This window comes from Eutrigla gurnardus (assembly GCF_963514095.1).
Source record: "Eutrigla gurnardus genome assembly, chromosome: 20".
Classification (NCBI taxonomy): Eukaryota; Metazoa; Chordata; class Actinopteri; order Perciformes; family Triglidae; genus Eutrigla; species Eutrigla gurnardus.
In genome coordinates this window covers 2,876,490-2,895,935 of record NC_139931.1, presented here as the reverse complement: position 1 = coordinate 2,895,935, position 19,446 = coordinate 2,876,490, and the positions used below count along the sequence as shown (strand labels likewise).

The 19,446-nt window shown below is 46.5% G+C and overlaps 3 protein-coding genes across 3 annotated transcripts; 1 reads left to right on the top strand and 2 right to left on the bottom strand.

Annotated features, from left to right (window-relative positions):
• Positions 1–504: 504 nt before the first annotated feature.
• Positions 505–9,257, top strand: samd14 (sterile alpha motif domain containing 14). Its single transcript, XM_084036404.1, has 11 exons — positions 505–742; positions 2,939–2,988; positions 4,942–5,096; positions 5,265–5,381; positions 5,470–5,656; positions 6,027–6,126; positions 6,421–6,489; positions 6,568–6,724; positions 6,907–7,029; positions 8,159–8,314; positions 8,647–9,257. Exons 2-11 carry the CDS (start codon positions 2,952–2,954, stop codon positions 8,788–8,790), a joined length of 1,245 nt encoding a protein of 414 aa, XP_083892530.1. The 5' UTR covers positions 505–742; positions 2,939–2,951; the 3' UTR covers positions 8,791–9,257.
• A 1,021-nt stretch (positions 9,258–10,278) lies between these two features.
• On the bottom strand, positions 10,279–12,784 carry csf3b (colony stimulating factor 3 (granulocyte) b). The gene is made up of 6 exons (XM_084036417.1): positions 12,646–12,784; positions 12,092–12,261; positions 11,903–12,013; positions 11,630–11,761; positions 10,816–11,550; positions 10,279–10,735 (listed from the first exon to the last, which is right to left on the bottom strand). Exons 1-5 carry the CDS (start codon positions 12,659–12,661, stop codon positions 11,362–11,364), a joined length of 618 nt encoding a protein of 205 aa, XP_083892543.1. The 5' UTR covers positions 12,662–12,784; the 3' UTR covers positions 10,279–10,735; positions 10,816–11,361.
• Positions 12,785–14,518: 1,734 nt separating this feature from the next.
• On the bottom strand, positions 14,519–18,863 carry psmd3 (proteasome 26S subunit, non-ATPase 3). The gene is made up of 12 exons (XM_084036536.1): positions 18,573–18,863; positions 17,615–17,805; positions 17,240–17,380; positions 16,841–16,977; positions 16,551–16,741; positions 16,330–16,433; positions 16,124–16,238; positions 15,874–15,993; positions 15,663–15,766; positions 15,146–15,301; positions 14,835–14,885; positions 14,519–14,739 (listed from the first exon to the last, which is right to left on the bottom strand). The coding sequence occupies exons 1-12, from the start codon at positions 18,745–18,747 to the stop codon at positions 14,662–14,664; spliced, it is 1,563 nt and encodes a 520-aa protein (XP_083892662.1). The 5' UTR covers positions 18,748–18,863; the 3' UTR covers positions 14,519–14,661.
• Positions 18,864–19,446: the final 583 nt, after the last annotated feature.

Genomic DNA, 19,446 nt, shown 5'->3' with positions numbered 1-19,446 from the left:
AAGGGCGGGGATCGAACCGCCGACCCTCCGAACATTGGTCAACCCGCTTTACCACCTGAGCCACAGTCGCCCCCAAAACATATACATATTTGTGTGTTTACATATATATATATATATATATATATATATATATATAATGTATACAATGTATATAATGTATATATGATCTTTTATTTATTATGTTATTTTTATTTTTTTTTATTTGTTTTGCTGATTTACAGTAAAGCATGAATCATTTTTTTTTGTCTTATCTTATGTGGTATTTATTATTATTGTTTTCATGCTTTCATATATCTCATTATTTTTATCCTATTTTTTACTTTTTTACACCACATGCATGTTATCTTCATCTCTTCTGTTTTTATTGACCTCTCTTGTCACTCCCCCTCCCCCCTCCCCCTCCCCCCTCCCCCCTCCTCCCCCTCCCCTCTCCCTCCCCTCCCACTCCCTCCCCCTCCCCTCTCCATCCCCTCCCCGCTCCTCCCCTACATGTCTCAGATGGAGCTGCAGTATTCTGCTGAGTAGCGGTGAGCCAGCATTCACCCGCCGACCGACGGAGCAGTCTGACAGTCCTGGAGGAGGAAACTACAGCGCCCACAATCCTCCAGCTGCAGCCCAGACTGTCGCCTGGCCTGGAGCAGGGCACCGTGGAACCCTGGGAGTCGCGGTCTTCTTGGTGGAGGCAGAGAGAGGAGAAAGAGAGAGGCTGACGTGCCATGACAACCGTCAGAGAGAGAGGAAGGTGAGTTATTTTCTCCTCCGACATCTTTCTCTTTATTTTCTCCTCCGTCTGTTCGTCTCCATCATCACTCCTTTCCTTCATGTCATCCTCCATCTTTTCCTGTCAAATGTCTCCCTACTCTCTGGCTGACGGTGCATTTTCCTGTTAGAGCCTCAGTCTCCTGTTGTCAGTGTGTGTGTGTGTGTGTGTGTGTGTGTGTGTGTGTGTGTGTGTGTGTGTGTGTGTGTGTGTGTGTGTGTGTGTGTGTGTGTGTGTGTGTGTGTGTGTGTGTGTGTGTGTGCGTGTGTGTTCGTCCATCTCAGCCAAGTCTGAGAAACAGCAAACAGATCAGTCTGTTCACTAGATGTCTCCGTGTTCAGAAGGCGTGAATGTTGGAGTTTAGAGCAACACAACGACATGACATCACAGGAAGTGGCGAGCAACAAGATATGAAACGTTACATTACATGAAAAGCTGTGGAAAAAAACGACACAACAGAATACAACTCATGACATGAAATGACTCGACGTGACAAAATAGAATATGATACTTGAAAAAAAACACTGAAAATTAAACCAAATGTCACATGACACAAGATCTAAAAATATGATCTAAAAGATCTAGAGATCAAATATAATATTATGATATATATGATTGATCATATTATGATGATAACACAAAACATGCCAAACTTATATTTGAAATTGCCAAGACAACAAGATAGAACACGACAATGAGAGAACATGACAACGAGATAGAACACGATAACGAACATGTCAACAAGATAGAACACAACACGACAACGAGATAGAACACGATAACAAGAGAACACGCCAACGAGATAGAACACGATAACAAGAGAACACGCCAACGAGATAGAACACGATAATGGACATGTCAACAAGATAGAACACAACACGACAACGAGATAGAACACGACACAACAACAAGATAGAACACGATAATGACAGAACACCGAGAAAACATGACGAGATAGAACACAATAACGAGATACAACACGACACAACAACGAGATAGAACGCGATAACAAACATGACAACAAGATAGAACACGACAATGAGATAGAACACGACACGCCAACGAGATAGACCACGACACAAAAATGAGATAGAACACTATAACGGACATGTCAACAAGATAGAACACGACACAACAACAAGATAGAACACGATAACGACAGAACACCAAGAAAACACGACGAGATAGAACACAATAACGAGATACAACACGATACAACAACGAGATAGAATGCGATAACAAACATGACAACGAGATAGAACACGACAATGAGAGAAAACGCCAACAAGATAGAACACGACAATGAGATAGAACACGACACGCCAAAGAGATAGAACATGACATAAAAACGAGATAGAACACGATAACGGACATGTCAACAAGATAGAACACGACACAACAACAAGATAGAACACGATAACGACAGAACACCAAGAAAACACGACGAGATAGACACAATCACGAGATACAACACGACAACCAGATAGAACGCGATAATTAACATGACAACGAGTTAGAACACGACAATGAGAGAACACGCCAAAGAGATAGAACACGACAATGAGATAGAACACGACACAACAACGAAATAGAACATGACAACGAGAGAATACGACAACGAGATAGAACACCATAGTGTATTGTACTGTAAAATGGCGAAGAGCGGCTCACTTGTCCCGGCGTACACAATAACAGGAAGTCACTTAAGCCCCCCTTGCCGCCCAACCCCCCCGGTCTCTGAAAAGCCTCATTAAGAATTCAGTAGAAAACCCAGTCTGGTGTATAAAGGTGAGTCCTGAGGCAGGAAGTCAGGAGGGAAACGGCGAGACCCAGCTGATCCTGCTGACCCACAAATGTGTAGGTTCATCAATATCACTGTATTTTATTACCAAACAGGAGAAAATTGTGACTTTGTTGTGAACTCTCCTGGTCCTGGGTTCAAGTCTGGGTCCGGGTTCCCTCTGTGTCGACTTTGCATGTTTTCCCCTTGTTAGCGTGGGTTCTCTCCGGGTTTAACGAACGTGAAAAAGAACAGAGGCCCCAGGACGCTTCCCTGAGGGACCCCACAAACTATTGAAGACAGAAATCATTTGACTAAATGTTGGACTGCTCATTTAAAGTCAACGTCATCTTTGTGTTTGTTTGTCTTGAATTCTGCGGTTTTCTGTCTCTGAACAGGAACTGCTGAGTCATGTCTGCCGGCCTGGACGATACAGACAACGTGTTCGGTGAGTCACGTACACAAATGATTAGACCGTTAATCAGTTAGTTCACTAATCAACTAGTCAATTAATCAATTACTGGACACTATTTTGATGGTTAATTATTCTTTTTGCTGGTTCCAGATGTAATGATGTTAATTCGTTACTATTTGTAATAATGTTAATAATGATAATGCATTGATCATGTAAATAGTTTTAATGTATTAGTAATAATGGTTAGGACTAAACAAACACTGTGAAGGTCTGACAAACAAAAACAAAATGTTTAAAATGTTTTTAAAGGATGAAAATGTCCATCCAGAAATGTTTAATGCGCCCTCGAACCTGAACGACTGAATGATTCAGTCTGGGAGAGTTTCAGCGACAGACGAATGCTGTGAAACAGTTTTAACGTTTGTTTGTCACATTAATCACATTACAGTCGACGACCAATGTTGAAATTCGGTTTCACACAGGCCAGAAACAGTGGTCAGCTGGGTGAAAGTCCTGTGTTTGTTGGACCAGCCATTCACTCCGTCATACTGCCGACGGCCACTAGAGGGCATAAATGTGGGCCCATAAACTGTACGGCTTCATCTTTCTGCTGGTTTATTGGAAGCAAAGTTCATTTTCAAAGAGAGAGATTTCAGGGGCAGCTTTCTCCTCATTGCTTGTATCATCTAATGTCTCTCCATCCTCCTCCCTCTAATATGATTAGGTCTCCTCCGAGCCCTTCCCCCGAGCCCCTCCCCCACCTCCATCTCTGCTCCATCACTCATGTAATGTCTTTCTCTTCACCATCCCTCCATCATTTAGTAAATCGGTTTCCTCTCTGTGCTAACACCACAACCTCCCTGCACACACACACACACACCCCACACACACACCCCCCCCCCCCCCCCCCCCCCCATGGGAAATAAACTGCAGTCTGATTGTGGGGGAGGAGACACGGAGGAAACGTTATATTCTTCACAAACCATTTGCACACAATGTTCATGTCCAAACGGTAAATCAAAAATAATTTAGGTGTATTTTTGTGAATATTCATGCTAAATGCTAAAAGATGCTAAAATCAAACGTCAATCAGAAGTGAGGCAGTAAAACACAGAGAGCTCTTTAAATCTACATTATTCATCATAAAGGAAACAGATTTTAAGTTCATTAATAATGGAGCATCTGTTTGTTTAGTTGTTAGCCTGAAGCACAATAACCAGTTTATTCATGGATGGATGGATGGATGGACTATCTTCCATCTGACAAATCGGCGGCTTTCTGATGATGTTAGAGGGTCCCCACACGTACAGACAGACAAACGTGTTTGTGTCCGTGTGTGTGTGTGTGTGTGTGTGAGTGTGTTGGTCAGCATGATGAATATTTAATGGGTTGAGTGGGAAGAACCTCCACCAGACCCTGTTGGACACCGGGAGTGCGAAAGTAACGTTGGTTTTGTCGTCTAAAGCTAACGTTAGTTTGTCGTCTAAAGCTAACGTTGGTTTGTCGTCTAGAGCTAACGTTGGTTTGTTGTTTATAGCAAACGTTGGTTTGTTGTTTATAGCAAACATTGGTTTTGTCGTCTAAAGCTAATGTTGGTTTTGTCATCTAAAGCTAATGTTGGTTTGTTGTTTATAGCTTACGTTGGTTTGTTGTCTAAAGCTAACATTGGTTTTGTCGTCTAAAGCTAACGTTGGTTTGTTGGTTAAAGCTTACGTTGGTTTTGTTGTCTAAAGCTAACGTTGGTTTATTGTCTAAAGCTAACGTTGGTTTTGTTTTCTAAAGCTAATGTTGGTTTGTTGGTTTAAGCTTACGTTGGTTTTGTTGTCTAAAGCTAACGTTGGTTTTGTCGTCTAAAGCTAACGTTGGTTTGTTGTTTATAGCTACCGTTGGTTGTGACGTTATTGTTGTAATAAAGGAGAACTCACCTGGTTCATGTTTGAGGTTGGATCAGTGTGGATCAAAAAGGTGCTGGGTTGTGTGTTTCAGACCTGAACGAGGTCCCAGAGACCGAGCTGCTGGACAACAGCATCCAGAAGGGCCGCGCCCAGCTATCTGTCAAAGCTCGAAGGCATCGCCCCTCCAGGTCCCGTTACCGTGACAGCGTGAGCTCGACGGAGGGGGACGACAGTCTGGAGAGGAAGGTACGGTACTGAAGAAGGAGTATTGTATTAATATACTGGAAGTACAAAAGTAAAAGTGCGATATTACTGTATTAATGTGTGTGTGTGTGTGTGTGTGTGTGTGTGTGTGTGTGTGTGTGTGTGTGTGTGTGTGTGTATGTGTGTGTGTGTGTGTGTGTGTGCCATCAGGACAGTCCGTTACACTCTGCCCGCTCACCTCTCCACCTGGCCATGCAGGGCTCCTCCCCCTCTCCTGATTCGCTGCTGTCGGTTCGAAGCCCCGCCTTCTCTTTCGACACGTCCCTGGTGAGCCAATCAGAGCTCAGGAAAGGTCTTCTGTTGCAGGAAGGAATCGACGACTTTCAACAGACTCTGCCTCTCTTCGGTTCCTCAGGTGCGTCGTTCTCCGGAGGATGAAGGCACATCATTGGCTGCTGCTCCGCGGGGGCGGTACCGTCAGCTGACCAACACCACGTCTCAGGAGGCTCTGGTGACGCCCAGCAGCTCACCGTCCAGGTCCTGCCCCTCCTCTGACTGCTCCCGGGTCTACATGAGGAGGAGCAGGAGGCCCGACAGCGAAGGTACCTGCAAACATATCTGAGACCAGGGTGCAGGGTTCAAGTTACGACCGAGCTCTGTGGGGCGTCACCTGACCCACCAGCTATCGTGGCCAAAGCTAAATACAAATGAGACAAATTATGTCATTGCTCATAGAGAGGCTAAGCCCCGCCCCTTCCAGTGTTCTCATGGGACCTGATTTTAGAATAAATGTGTAGACAACGGAGAGACAAACAAGGTTTAAATTGTACATCACCAACACCAACAAAGCTGTGTGTGTGTGTGTCTGTGTGTGTCTGTGTGTGTGTGTGTGTGTGTGTGTGTGTGTGTGTGTATGTGTGTGTGTGTGTGTGTGTGTGTGTGTGTGTGTGTGTGTGTGTATGTGTGTGTCAGTGTTGGTCTCTGATTCCAGTCGGGACCCGAGTCCAGCTGATTCCGACAGTCCGACTGTCGTCTTCGACAAGAAGACCAAGAGGCGTTTCCTGGACCTCGGGTGAGACCCAAACAACATAAAACCAGACGCGGTCACTGATCACCCTGATCTGGTCTGTAGAGGGTTTACATCTATCAAGCCAAAATCATGACATCACTTCCTGTCTAGCCTCAGCTCCACTACAGCAGCAAAACAACTACATACCCATAATGCAACACTCTAGCATCTGGTACCTGAGGATTAGCTTCATCAACAGGAAGTGACATCAGCAGCGACATTAAAGCAGAAATGATCAGTGATGTAACAGCATGTCCTTCTCCATCAGTGATGTAATGGCGTGTCCTTCTCCGTCAGGGTGACGCTCCGGCGTTCGTACATCCGGGTGAGGAAGGATAAGTCCAACCGGCTTTCGGTGGGCAGCAGGTGGGTCCATCAATCAGGAAGTCCACAAATCCACAGATTGGTGTTGTTGGTGAACTCACTGTGACCTTTGGTCCTCAGAGAGCCGTCTGAGAGTCCGTCCCGGTCTTCAGGGTCCTTTGTCCCGTTCTCCTGGTTCACTGAAGGACGGGGGTCACCGTCCTCCTCCGCAACCCCCCCTGGCTCGCCCAAAGTCCACCCGCCGGGCTCCCCGCGACCCCGCAAGTCTCACTCCCAGGTCCTTCCTGCACGTTTACCTGTGATGTCACATTCAGCAGTTCGACATTAACACAATCTTTTTCTGTTGCTAGGCAACCGTACATTCAATTTGTCCTGTTACAAGTAGAACTTGTAGTAGGAGTAGTACTACTTCTACTACTAACTGTAGTTTAACTTGTCATTTCTCTCTTCATCCTCCAGGACTCGGCTCTCAGTGAGGAGTTCTCTCCTCCTTACACCTCCTCCTCCACCTCTCCTCCCATCGACTCGTCTTCCTCCAGGTCCTCCCATCCGTACCAGACCTTGTCCCAGTCCTCTGATGAGGTACCGCACATACAGGTCCTCCCATCCGTACCAGACCTTGTCCCAGTCCTCTGATGAGGTACCACACATACAGGTCCTCCCATCTGTACCAGACCTTGTGCCAGTCCTCTGATGAGGTACCAAACATACAGGTCCTCCCATCCGTACCAGACCTTGTCCCAGTCCTCTGATGAGGTACCAAACATACAGGTCCTCCCATCCGTACCAGACCTTGTCCCAGTCCTCTGATGAGGTACCAAACATACAGGTCCTCCCATCCGTACCAGACCTTGTCCTAGTCCTCTGATGAGGTACCACACATACAGGTCCTCCCATCTGTACCAGACCTTGTTCCAGTCCTCTGATGAGGTACCACACATACAGGTCCTCCCATCCGTACCAGACCTTGTCCTAGTCCTCTGATGAGATACATATAAGCTGGGCCTGATCCAGAACCTGTTCCGCCTTCTGGGTTAAAAGGGGACGTATTCCCCTGAGATTGTGCAGCATGTATCTGTACGACTGTGTTGTTGCAGGAATGTTGGCTTGTGGGAGAGTTGGTCATCGAGCGTCACACCCCAGTACCTCGCAGTCTGGGTGGAGGCTACCAGTCTGGGGGGGGGGCTACCACAGAGTTGTCAATGGTGATTGTAAGGTAATGGGTGGGAGAGGCCTTCCCTGGAAGCTTGGTCTTGTCTAGGTTAGGTTTCAGGTGTGTTCGGACCCCCATTGAGAGATGTCAGTCAGACCAGCAGAGATCTATGCTGCAACATGTGTTTCAGACCGGAGAATAGAAAGAGTAAGTTCGGTGTCGTCTGCATAGCTGTGGTAGGAAAAATAGCGGAACCAAGAGACTTGGTGTACAGAGAGAAGAGGAGGGGACCCAGGACAGAACCTTGAGGGACCCCAGTAGTAAGTGGACATGGCTCTGACGCAGATCCTCTACGAGTTACCAGTTTGTGTAGTGCTGTAACCATGGTGACATGACAGGGACATTCAGCAGGACAAAGACACTCAAACTCACTAACTTCAGTAATCAGTCCAGTGATTCTCTCTCTCTCCTGCCCCCTGCCCCTCCTCTTCCTCCGCTTCCTCCTGTCTCCTCCTCCTCTTCCTCCTGTTTCCTCTTCCTCCTCCTCTTCCTCCCCAGCCCTTAGAGGACATGTCCTGTCTGGTGACCTCATGGACGACTCAGCAGGTTTGTCATTGGCTGACAGGCCTTAACATGGAGCAATATGTCCCAGAATTCAGTGCGAGAGAAGTGGACGGACAGCAGCTGCTGCAGATGGACAGCAACAAGCTGAAGGTGAGGAAGAGGAGGAAGAGGAGGGAGAACTCTGTTTCTCGTTGGATTAACACAATCAGAGAAAATAAATAAATAAAAAATGAAAAAATATTGAAAATTGGAAGATCATTTTCATTTTTAAACCAAAATCATGTTGAATACAACTTTTGTTCTGTGTTTGTCTCAGACAGAAACTTCGTACTTACGACTTTTCCTGTTTTCATTCTTCCATCATCAGTTATTTAGTCTTTCGCCGACGACCTCGACATTAACGTGACTACAGACGGTAGAGATGTAGTCCTATTTATATTCCTATTTAACGTTTGATAATAATGCTAACATGCCGTCTGCAGGCTCTGGGCGTCCTCAGCTCCTCCGATCGCAGCGTTCTGAAGCGCCGCATCAAAGATTTCCACTCGGCAGCCGAGAAGGAGAGAAAAGCTGTGAGACAGAAAGAAAAACAACGAAGAAGAGACAACGAACACCGCAGGAACTGACCTCCACCACCAGGGGGCAGCAGGGAGACAGAGGGGGGACCAGGATGGGGGTCTCCGTGTCTCATTCTGGACTCTGTAAAACAAGGAGTTGAAAAGTGATAAAAGAATAAAAAAGGACCACTGGGGGGCGTCACCGTTACTCCGAGGGGGGCGTCACCGTGACTACAGTGGGAGGCGTTGCTGTGACTACGGTGGCCCTGAAGGACAAATCATCACATTTGATGAAATCGTTTCTAAACAACGAAAAGTTCAGACAGATTTTCAAAGTAAAACATCAACGTTTCAGTTTGATCTCTCTGATGTGGTGAGCAGGTTCAGCATTCAGGCCCGCCTCCCCCGAAGGACACACCACATTGGCCACGCCCACATTGTATGTGACATCACATTCCGGGGGCGGGGCCTGAGCTCACGTTTTCTGCAACAAAAACAAAAGAAAATAAAGATTTGATGAGTTCAAAGAGGTCGCATTCAGATGATTCTTTCTGCTCAACACAAACTGACCGATGACCTTTGACCCTTCAACAGGTACTGACCGATGACCTTTGACCCCTGGCTGATCTTTGACCTCAACATTAAAGGACCATTTCAATTAATTCTTACTGAGAAACTTTTTTGTAATTTTCCATAAAACATTTGAGTGTCAGATGAAGGATCCAAAGGCATCGCCATGGTTACGTCACCAAAAATCAGAAAGCTAACTGCCACAAGAAGTTGTCACGTTATCTAAGTGGCTGGCTAGTTAGCTAGCTACCTTGCTAGTTCCATCATGTTTCCATGCTAATGTTACACTGGTTGGCTGGTTGCCAGGTTAGAGGTCGTCGCCACTAGATGACAGAATGGAACGCACCCCGAGACGTAGATGTGAACAAACAAACGGCAATACAAAGAAAATAGTTTTTATTATAATAGAAAACAAACAAGGCTCCTGATTGCCTGTTAGCATCTCGTTACAGAAGACAAGACACTAAACAATCAATAAAATCTGTTTCTTCATAAATACAAATAAATATAGTAAATACATCTGTTCAACACACACACACACACACACCCTGAAATACCACAAAAAAAATATTACTTATACAAAAAACGTCATATTCAAACACGTGTTGCTAACATTGTCTCTGCTCTGACATCATCACAATCATAAAATGATTCATACAAACAAATAATTATCATCAATAAATAAATTATTATAATCAACCTGAATTTTCATCTGAAAAATTGAAATAAATACTAATAAATATAAATAAATATAAATACATAAAAATAAAAAATAATAATATAATAAAATAATAAATATCAGCTCTGCCTACTTCCTGTAGTGCTCATTCACAATAAAAGCCTGATGATTCACAAATAGAGAAGCTTTTAAAGTACTTCATTGATTTTTCAAATACATAAGGTTATTTTCAGGTACCGATCAGGTACTGATCAGGTTATTGATCAGGTACCGATCAGGTTATTATCAGGTACCGATCAGGTACTGATCAGGTTATTGATCAGGTACCGATCAGGTTATTATCAGGTACCGATCAGATACTGATCAGGTTGTTATCACGCACCGATCAGGTTATTAGGTAAGTATGATCACTGTTTGAAGCGTCTGATCGGTGCTCGTCTGTAGTCTCTAAACCGCAGCTTTCACATCAACATGTTGAGACCTGCATATCTCAGTTTGTTTGTCTTTTCATTCCTGAAGGTTTCTCAACTCGTTCACATTCCTCTGCTGCCTAATCCTCCGGAGTCCTCCAGAGTCCTCCTTCAAAATAAAGCGTAACATCCTCCACAAACGCACCTCGGAATCAATCAATCAATCAATCTTCAGAAGAATGTGTCTGCAAGAAAACACTTCACTCAGATGACAAACTGGTCTTCATTTAGCTCCTGGTCCAGCTGAGCCAAAACCTCTAGTGGTCTCAGACGCTGGTCCAGCTGAGCCCAGAACCTCTAGTGGTCTCATCTCCTGGTCCAGCTGAGCCCAGAACCTCTAGTGGTCTCATCTCCTGGTCCAACTGAGCCCAGAACCTCTAGTGGTCTCATCTCCTGGTCCAGCTGAGCCTCAAGATTAAATGTTTGGCGTATTGAACAAGCTGATCTCAGCGGACATACGATGATGATGGTGATGATGATGATGATGATGATGATGGTGATGATGATGATGGTGATGATGATGATGATGATGATGATGATGATGATGATGATGATGGTGATGATGATGATGATGATGATGATGATGGTGGTGATGGTGATGATGACGGTGATGATGATGATGATGATGATGATGATGATGATGATGATGACGGTGATGATGATGATGATGATGATGATGATGGTGATGATGATGATGATGATGATGATGATGATGGTGGTGATGGTGATGATGACGGTGATGATGATGATGATGATGATGATGATGATGATGATGATGATGATGATGATGATGATGATTCGTTTTCCAACGATCGTTGATGGCCGACAATACAATATTTTCCCATGATGCACTGCAGGGAGACAAAGTCCTCAACTGTGTTTTGTTTCAACTACCTGATCTTTCCCCCTGGTGGGCGGGGCTTAGCGAGCGCCTGCAGGCCGGTAGCTGCTGACGGCTCTCAGGCTGCGGATCAGGTCGTGGCAGAAGGAGCGGAGCTGTGTCAGCGTCACGTGAGCCGCCACCTGCACCTCGTAGTCGCCATGGAGACGGGGGGCCAGGTCCAGACTGGGATCCGCCTCGCCGGCGCCCAGCTGAGCCGCCTCCTTCATCTGAAACACAGAAACACAGTCAGACCGGAGTCGCCATGGCAACAGATGCTGATGGTGGCGTCTCAGGGGACGGTGTTACCTTGTTGATGTGGGTCTGCAGGTCTCGCAGGTCCGCTTGCAGGTCGCTCAGTCCACTGAGTCTGCCAGACAAAACTCCCAGCAGCCCCTGGTACAGCCGGCCGCCGGCTGCCATGCGACTCACACAGACGTCCTACAAGAGGCGACAAACAGCTGATTAACTCCTGAGGAATACCCCCACTAGATCCTCCTCGAGGACTGCAGGGACCCCTTAGTTAGCTAGTGGACCAGCAGAACCTCCTAAGAACCACCACCAGCAAGGATGCAGACTGACCAGCGTGAAGCGTTCAGATGGCGGTTTGAGGACGGGGGCGGCGGGGATGCCCAGTGATGTCACCATCATCTGCAAGTTGTTGGTCTGGGAGGCGGAGTCAAGGCTCAGACCCTGAGGAGACCAGGAAGAGGTTATCAACAACAACCAATAGGAGACAAGCTGAAGCAGCCAATCGGGAGTCTGGTTTACCTCGGTGGTGACGGTGGCGGCGTGCGTGCTGACGATGGTTTTCAGGATCTTCTCCACCAGCGTCTTCGCTCGCTCGGCTGCCTCTCGGAGCGCCGCCGGGTCAGAGGGCGTCACGTAGGGAGCTGATTGGATCAAATCTGCCAACAGGAAGCAGTGAAGTAGGATGGCGACTGGAGGGAGAGAGGGCACTTTCATCATCATCACCTTCATCATCATCATCACGTTCATCACCATCATCATCATCTTTACAAACTTTAAAACTGTCAGGGTTTTAAATCATAATTAATGACTTAATAAAAAACATATCAAACATTACAAATCATAATAATCATAATTGATGCGTTATAGATTTGTTCTAATCTAAGAATAAAATACAAAAAAAGTATATTTGATGATTAAAATGTTTTATCAAGCTGTAAATATGAATAAATGAAGGATGGTTTTCTTATGAACATGAATAACTAGAGAACTCCGGTCTCAGGTGAGAACCCGCCCCCACCAGACTCCGTGCAGTTTTCTGCTGATTTAAGCAGACTAATAAAGTTGGTTCTCACCGATGGTAGAGTTCATGTCTGTCGGGGTCTCGGTCTCGGTCTCGGTCTCAGTCTCGGTCCGCCGCTTAACTCGATAAATCCTCTTTCAGCTTCCATTTGGAGCCGTCTGGACCTTTTATCAGGTCCCGCGGGGTTTTCCGTTGACGGGACTCCGCGGAGTCATCCGATAAAACCCGAAGTGACGAAGCTTCGGGTCCGCTTGCGTCACGAGAGAGAGAGACTGAGAGAGAGAGAGAGAGAGAGAGAGAGAGAGAGAGAGAGAGAGAGAGAGAGAGAGAGAGAGAGAGAGAGAGAGAGAGATACACGTGCACATTTACACTCTAAAACATTTACACTCTACAACTCTAAACAATCCTAAACATGTTGCTGCAACAACACACACTTCTGTCTTCTTCAGATCCAGAGACCTGCAGGGGGGGTGTCACTGCTGCAGGGTATTATAGGGGTATAATAATAATTATATTGGGTATAATTATTATTAATATTATAATAATTTTTAATACTATTTCTAATAATGTTATTATTATTATAACAGGCAGTGACGGAGAAGATGTTTCTTTTAGTTCATTTAAAGTGTAAATAAAGATAATTTAAAGATTCCTGTCTGTTTTATTCCGTTCTGTCAAAAACATTTATTATTTCAAAATTCTCAAAATGTAATCTCCTGTTTGCGGTATGCGTGAGATTATTCACCTTCACTTCCTGTATGATGTAATGCTGCATCTCTTCCTTGAGAGAAAGAAATCCTGAAAGACGATGAGTCAGCAGAAAGTTTCCTGCTTACGAGCAATTAAATACTTTAAAGGTCATTGAAAACTTCCGTTTTATGCAACTTTGTACTTCAGTTAGTACTTGCAACATTATTACAGATGTACACATGAAATGATTCATGAATCCATGTGTGTGGTATTATGTTAAAGTAGTAGAACCTGAAGTACTTGTAGTTCTTTGATGTTTAAGAACTCTGATAAAAGCGATTGCAAAGGTTCACTTACCGCCGTCTTCTGGAGCTTTCAGCTGCATGGTCTTCTTCGGTGAGAGGGAACAGAGACCCCATAAACCCCACGACGTCGAGGAAGACCAAGAGAGTTGGTCAAAAGCTCCAGAAAGGGCCTAAACTTTACAGGATGTGCGACGTTGACATGAATGAAGAAAAGCAGTAAGGAGCCTTTGATCTTTCCACAGGAAGGAGGTAAGTTTCCACGGCTGAAATGAGACAAGCTGGACTTTTTCCAGCTGACTCAGAGGTTTTCCTGATGTGATGAAATGTTTGTTGTCAGCGAAGACACCGCCGTCGAGCTGATCGTGGCTCTGGGTCTGATTGTGGCTCTGGGTCTGATCCTGGGTCTGATCATGGCTCTGGGTCTGATCGTGGCTCTGGTTCTGATCGTGGCTCTGGGTCTGATTCTGGTTCTGATCGTGGCTCTGGGTCTGATCCTGGGTCTGATCGTGGATTTCAGGTTTGGTTTATGGATTTATTTCGGTGTTGAGATAAATGTCGATAGAATCCCGTTTCATATTTCAGGTCAAATTCATCAGATTGAACTGAATTAGCTGATTAATGATGTCAGTGATCAATTAATTAGCTGATTAATCAATCATTGACATCATTAGTCAGTGATCAGTTAATTAGCTGATTAATCAATCATTGACATCATTAGTCAGCTGATTAATTATGTCAGTGATTCATTCAGTCAACGGCTCAGAAAGAACGAACAAATCCTGTCTTCAGGTTTACAGAAAACAGAGAGGAAATGCCTCGTTGAGGTCAGAGGTCAGAGGAGAAGCCTGGTTGGAGCTGATAGACAACAGGAACTCTGCTAACCTGTGGTTCTAACCGAGGTTCTCTGAAGAACTCCACAAACAAACAGAGTAACAAACCAAAAGTGTACTTTAATTGTTCAGAGGTTACAGCAGGAAAACAACATGGGGAGGAAGAGGGGCATTGTGGGTAACAACTGATCTGAACATTGGCGTATGGACACACACACACACGCAGGAAGCTAGCAGAGAGGATCATGGGAAGCTGTCGTCATCGTCTTCGGCCATTTCTTTGGCAAACTCCAGATCCTGCTGCTCACGCTCCCGGCGCTCCTGAACGCAACACACAGACACGTCAGAAACAGTAACAGAATGACCATTGTGTGTGTGTGTGTGTGTGTGTGTGTGTGTGTGTGCGTGTGTGTTACCTCTGCTGACTCCAGGTCTTTGTTGTAGGCTTTAGGAGGAAACCTCATGGCCTGCAGGGGGAGACAAAGTCAACAGAAGCTTTAACTTAACATTTACAACCCACAGCTGAAGCATCCTGAAGGACTCTGAAGGATGGAGGTTTACTATGTTATTAACGGTTAATAACAGATCATAATAACATCCTGAAGGACTCATGGAGGTTTACTATGTTATTAACGGTCACCTACCTGCTAAAAGTCCACATTTAAAAACAAAAAATCGTCTTACGCAAATAGAAAGTGTGATGTCACTGTTCAGGCAGATGTCTCACCTTGACGGACATGTTGTGGATGTCCAGGCAGAAGGAGATCCTCTGGTGGAACGCCAGCTGAGGCTCTCTGGTCCCGTAGATGTCCATGGTCTCTTTTGATTGGACAAAGCCTTTCTCGTGGTTGATGCTTGCCTCGATCACTCCGTCACGAATCGCCTGAACGACAAAAAACAGAGCAAACACAGTTCAACTGGGTTCATTCAGACGCGGGATCAGGTCCGGTCGGGTACAGGTCTGGTGCAGAACTCTATCCACGACTGTTAAAGGAACTAAATTCTGCTAAATGTTAGCGTGTCCCACCGACAAACTCTGCCGTCATCATGGTAACGTAGCGTCCACCTCAGTAAACTCTGTTAGTACTGTTAGCTGCTAGCTGCCGGCTCAGCCGTCACCATGTTGAGAGATGTGTGTTGCTCTACATTTATAATCTAGCACCTTTAAAAAGGTTTACGACCAGAACGATGACGACGTTAGTTGTTTTTATGTGCGACGGACAGTTGAACTGTTCCTTTGTTACCTTGGCGACGATGAACTCGGCGTCCTCGGGACTGTCGAGCTGCAGCTTCTGAGCAATGTCGGCCAGAGAGATACGAGAGTACGACAGGCTGATCATACGCACACCTGAACACACACACACACACACACACACACACACACACACACAGAGAGTTAGAAAACACACACACACCAGGTGCTATGATGTCAGAGGTGTCCTGTGATTGGCTCACCTGTCTTGATGACGTTGTGCCTCAGGCGGATGATGAGCGTGTACGTGCCGTCGGTCTGAAACTTCTCCCCAAACTCCTCCAACACCTGGTTGAACTTGGCCAGGTTACCCATTCTCACAGCTGGACACGGACACGGAGACACACGGAGACACACGGAGACACACACAGAAAAGTTACAAAACATAATCTATGTATATATTTTAAATATTCTAAGTCTAAAAAGAGATCAAGGTTGTGTACAGATACTGACCCTGGGTCAGCAGGAAGTAGGGCATCAGGGACCTCTTCAGTGACGGCTGCCTGAACTGGAGTCTGTCGGGAATCTCTCCCAACAACAACTCCACCACGATCAGCAGCTTGTGGACCTGAACGCAGATCAATCAGAGGGATCAATCAGAGGGATCAAACCGAGGGATCAATCAGAGGGTAGAGATTTGATCTGAAGGTCTAAAGTACCGTCTGTTTGAATCCCACCGCCGTGTGTTGGGGGGCTTTCCTCAGAGCGTTGGTCAGAGTCCTGCGGGCCTCCGTGTACTCCAGCTGGATCGCCTTAATACGACCTGAAATATACCACACATGGAGGTGATGAACAGGTTTACAGGAGAGACAGGTACCCGTCTCACGCCCGTGGTACCCGTCTCACCCCTGTGGTCTGACCCGTGTGGGAGAGGTCTCACCTGTGTAGTAGAGGTAGCGGGCCCACTCGTTGTTGTTGGCGAGCTCAGGGAACACGGACTTGGACACCAGCTTCTCGGCCTGGTCGTACAGGTTGAAGGTCAGGTAGTTCCTCAGCAGCAGGTTCAGGAGGACCGCCTGGCCGTCGGCGTCGTGCCGCAGCGTTGCCGTACGCAGACGAGTGTGGAGGAAGCTGGAGGTTCAACACAGAGGACATCGAAAACCACGCTCCCTATAAGGTCTGAGAAGGAGTTTTCCCCCCATGATGCACCTGGTGTTAGCGTGCGTTTACCTGCGCATGCTGTCGAACTGCTTCAGGAACTCGTACACTCTGGCGTGGTAATAATAACATTTAGCCGCCACCAGGTCCAGAGCCCGGCGGTTCTTAGAGCCGATCTTCTGAAGCAGGTCGTCTGACACCTTCTGAGCCTGAAAGACACAACGTGTCATCATCAATAAACGGGTCCACGAATAAACCAGACCACCGACACCACCAGGAAGGGGACTAAGAGACCGGCCAACACAGCGTCCCCGCCGGCCTACCAGTACAAACCCAGGAGGAGAGTGGTACTACAGCAGGGAGACAGAGAGAGGACAGACCGGAGGACAGAGCGGAGGAGGACAGGGCGGAAGACAGACAAGGCGGGGACACACAAGGCAGACAGACAGACAGAGCGGAGAACAGACAGACCTCTGTGTATCTCTTGTTGTTGGTGAGGTGGACCACCAGCAGCAGCTGCAGGTAAGCCTCCACCTCCGGCAGCAGAGGAGCCGATGCTGCTTTACCGGTCCGGGGACGAAACTGGAGTTCTCCGTCCGCCATGTCCATGGGCTGACAGACAGACAGACAGACAGACAGACAGACAGACAGACAGACAGACAGGTCATCATCTCGTCACGTTTCCTGTTTCAGACATTAAACTCTGGCACAAAGCAAGTTAGTAAAAAAACCTAAATCTCTAAAGCTGCATGTATTATTATTTTCTAAATGATGAATTATTGGATCTATAAACTCCTGCTCTGATCACTGATCCTCTGATCACTGGTATTGATGAGTGTGGTAGACCTCGTCCAGGAAGGCCAGCAGGAAGTCTCGGGTGGTGGTGTTGTTGGTGAAGAATCCGTTGACGGCTTTGTGCAGCACGTTGGTGTTGAGGCGGCGGCTGGTGGACGGCAACGCTCGGAGAGCTCTCAGGACGAACCGCGGCTCCTTCCCAGACACCGCCTTCTCAATCTGCTTCACATGCTCCTTAATGTCTGGAGGAGGAGGAGGAGGAGAGGAGGAGGAGGGGTAGATGAGGAGAGGAGGGTGAGAAGAGTAGGGGAGAGGAGGGGGATGATGAGGAGGTCGGAGAGGAGGAGGATGATGAGGAGGTCAGAGAGAAGGAGGATGAAGAGGTCGGAGAGGAGGAGGATGAAGAGGTTGGAGAGGAGGAGGATGAAGAGGTTGGAGAGGAGGAGGATGAGGAGGTTGGAGAGGAGGAGGATGAGGAGGAGGATGAGGAGGAAGAGAAAACAAGCCAGAGGAGACAGAAAAAGTCATTCAGAAGTTCATTCACTATTTGACACATTTAAGCTCCAGCTAGAGTTTGAGGTCACAGAATCACAGAACCTGTTCAGAACACACCGAGACTCCTAAGACCAGATCAGATACTGGTCTGTGGACTTCACCTGTGACATGGTCCAGGTCTGTGACAGGTCTAAACTCAGACCTGCTCTGATGTGGTTTTGAAAAATAATGGTTTTACTGTTCTTCACCAAGTGTTTAGTATGCATGTCGGTGCAGGCTTTCCGAGTCCACGTGGAATGGGCTTCGCTGAGGACCTGGTCCGATGTGGTCTCAGATGTCCCCCTTCTGTCGGTGTTTACATTCACGGAGCTTCAACACGTCTGCTAGCCGGCGATGCTAACATGCTAACTGCCGCTGACTCAACGTCATCTCCGCTGAACCGGACCGACAGTAGTCCGGCTCCGGTACAGGACCCCCCGGTGGTTTCCCCGTTAGTACTGAACCCCGGTCTTACCGTCCAGGGTCAGGCTGTCCAGCTCTTTGGGCGGTTTAGCCGCGTTAGCCGCCTCCTCGTCGGGCATCTCCACGTCCTGCGGCTCGGGGCCCGGGTCCTTCGGCTTCTCGGCCTTGGAGTCCCGGTCCCGGCCTCCCGCCTTGTCCCCCCGCCGCTTGGCCGCCGTCTCCTTCATGGTGTCGGGAAGAGAAGCAGCTCCGACTCCCGAGAAACACAAGACTTTACTGGATATCTGCGGTGTCACGTCGGGCTGCGCTACTGCGATGACTGGCAACTATTGTGGAAACGCAAAGGATTGTGGGATCTTTCAGACGCTGTTAGATGCTCGCAGAGAGAGCGAATCGATAACAGATGGATCGATTCAGTCCTCGGCGGTCTGAACTAATGAAAACGTGTTCGTCATCGAGGGACAGATCTTCTGTTAATGTCAACAATATAATGAAACTAAAATAATAGCCCGAAATCATCAATTATTGAAAACCAATCAATCATAACCACAGTTTAATACGTATGATTTTAAGGCGTAATTAATGTCGTAAGTGTTGCAAAGTAACTGTATGTAATGTCTATGTACATTACCTGGAGTACTCCATTACATCTCATAGTACATGTTGTAATTTTTTACTGCATTCATTTGATAAACTGATGATGATTCAAATTCAATAAAACCAACTCATAAAAGATGTTTTATTATGAATTAAACTAGCAGCGGTTTATAAAGTTATTCGTACGAGTATTTGTATACTGTGGTTGTAGTAGAACTTTTACTACTAACAGAGTATTTGTACACTGTGGAAGGAGGACTTTTACTACTAACAGAGTATTTGTACACTGTGGAAGGAGGACTTTTACTACTAACAGAGTAGTTGTACAC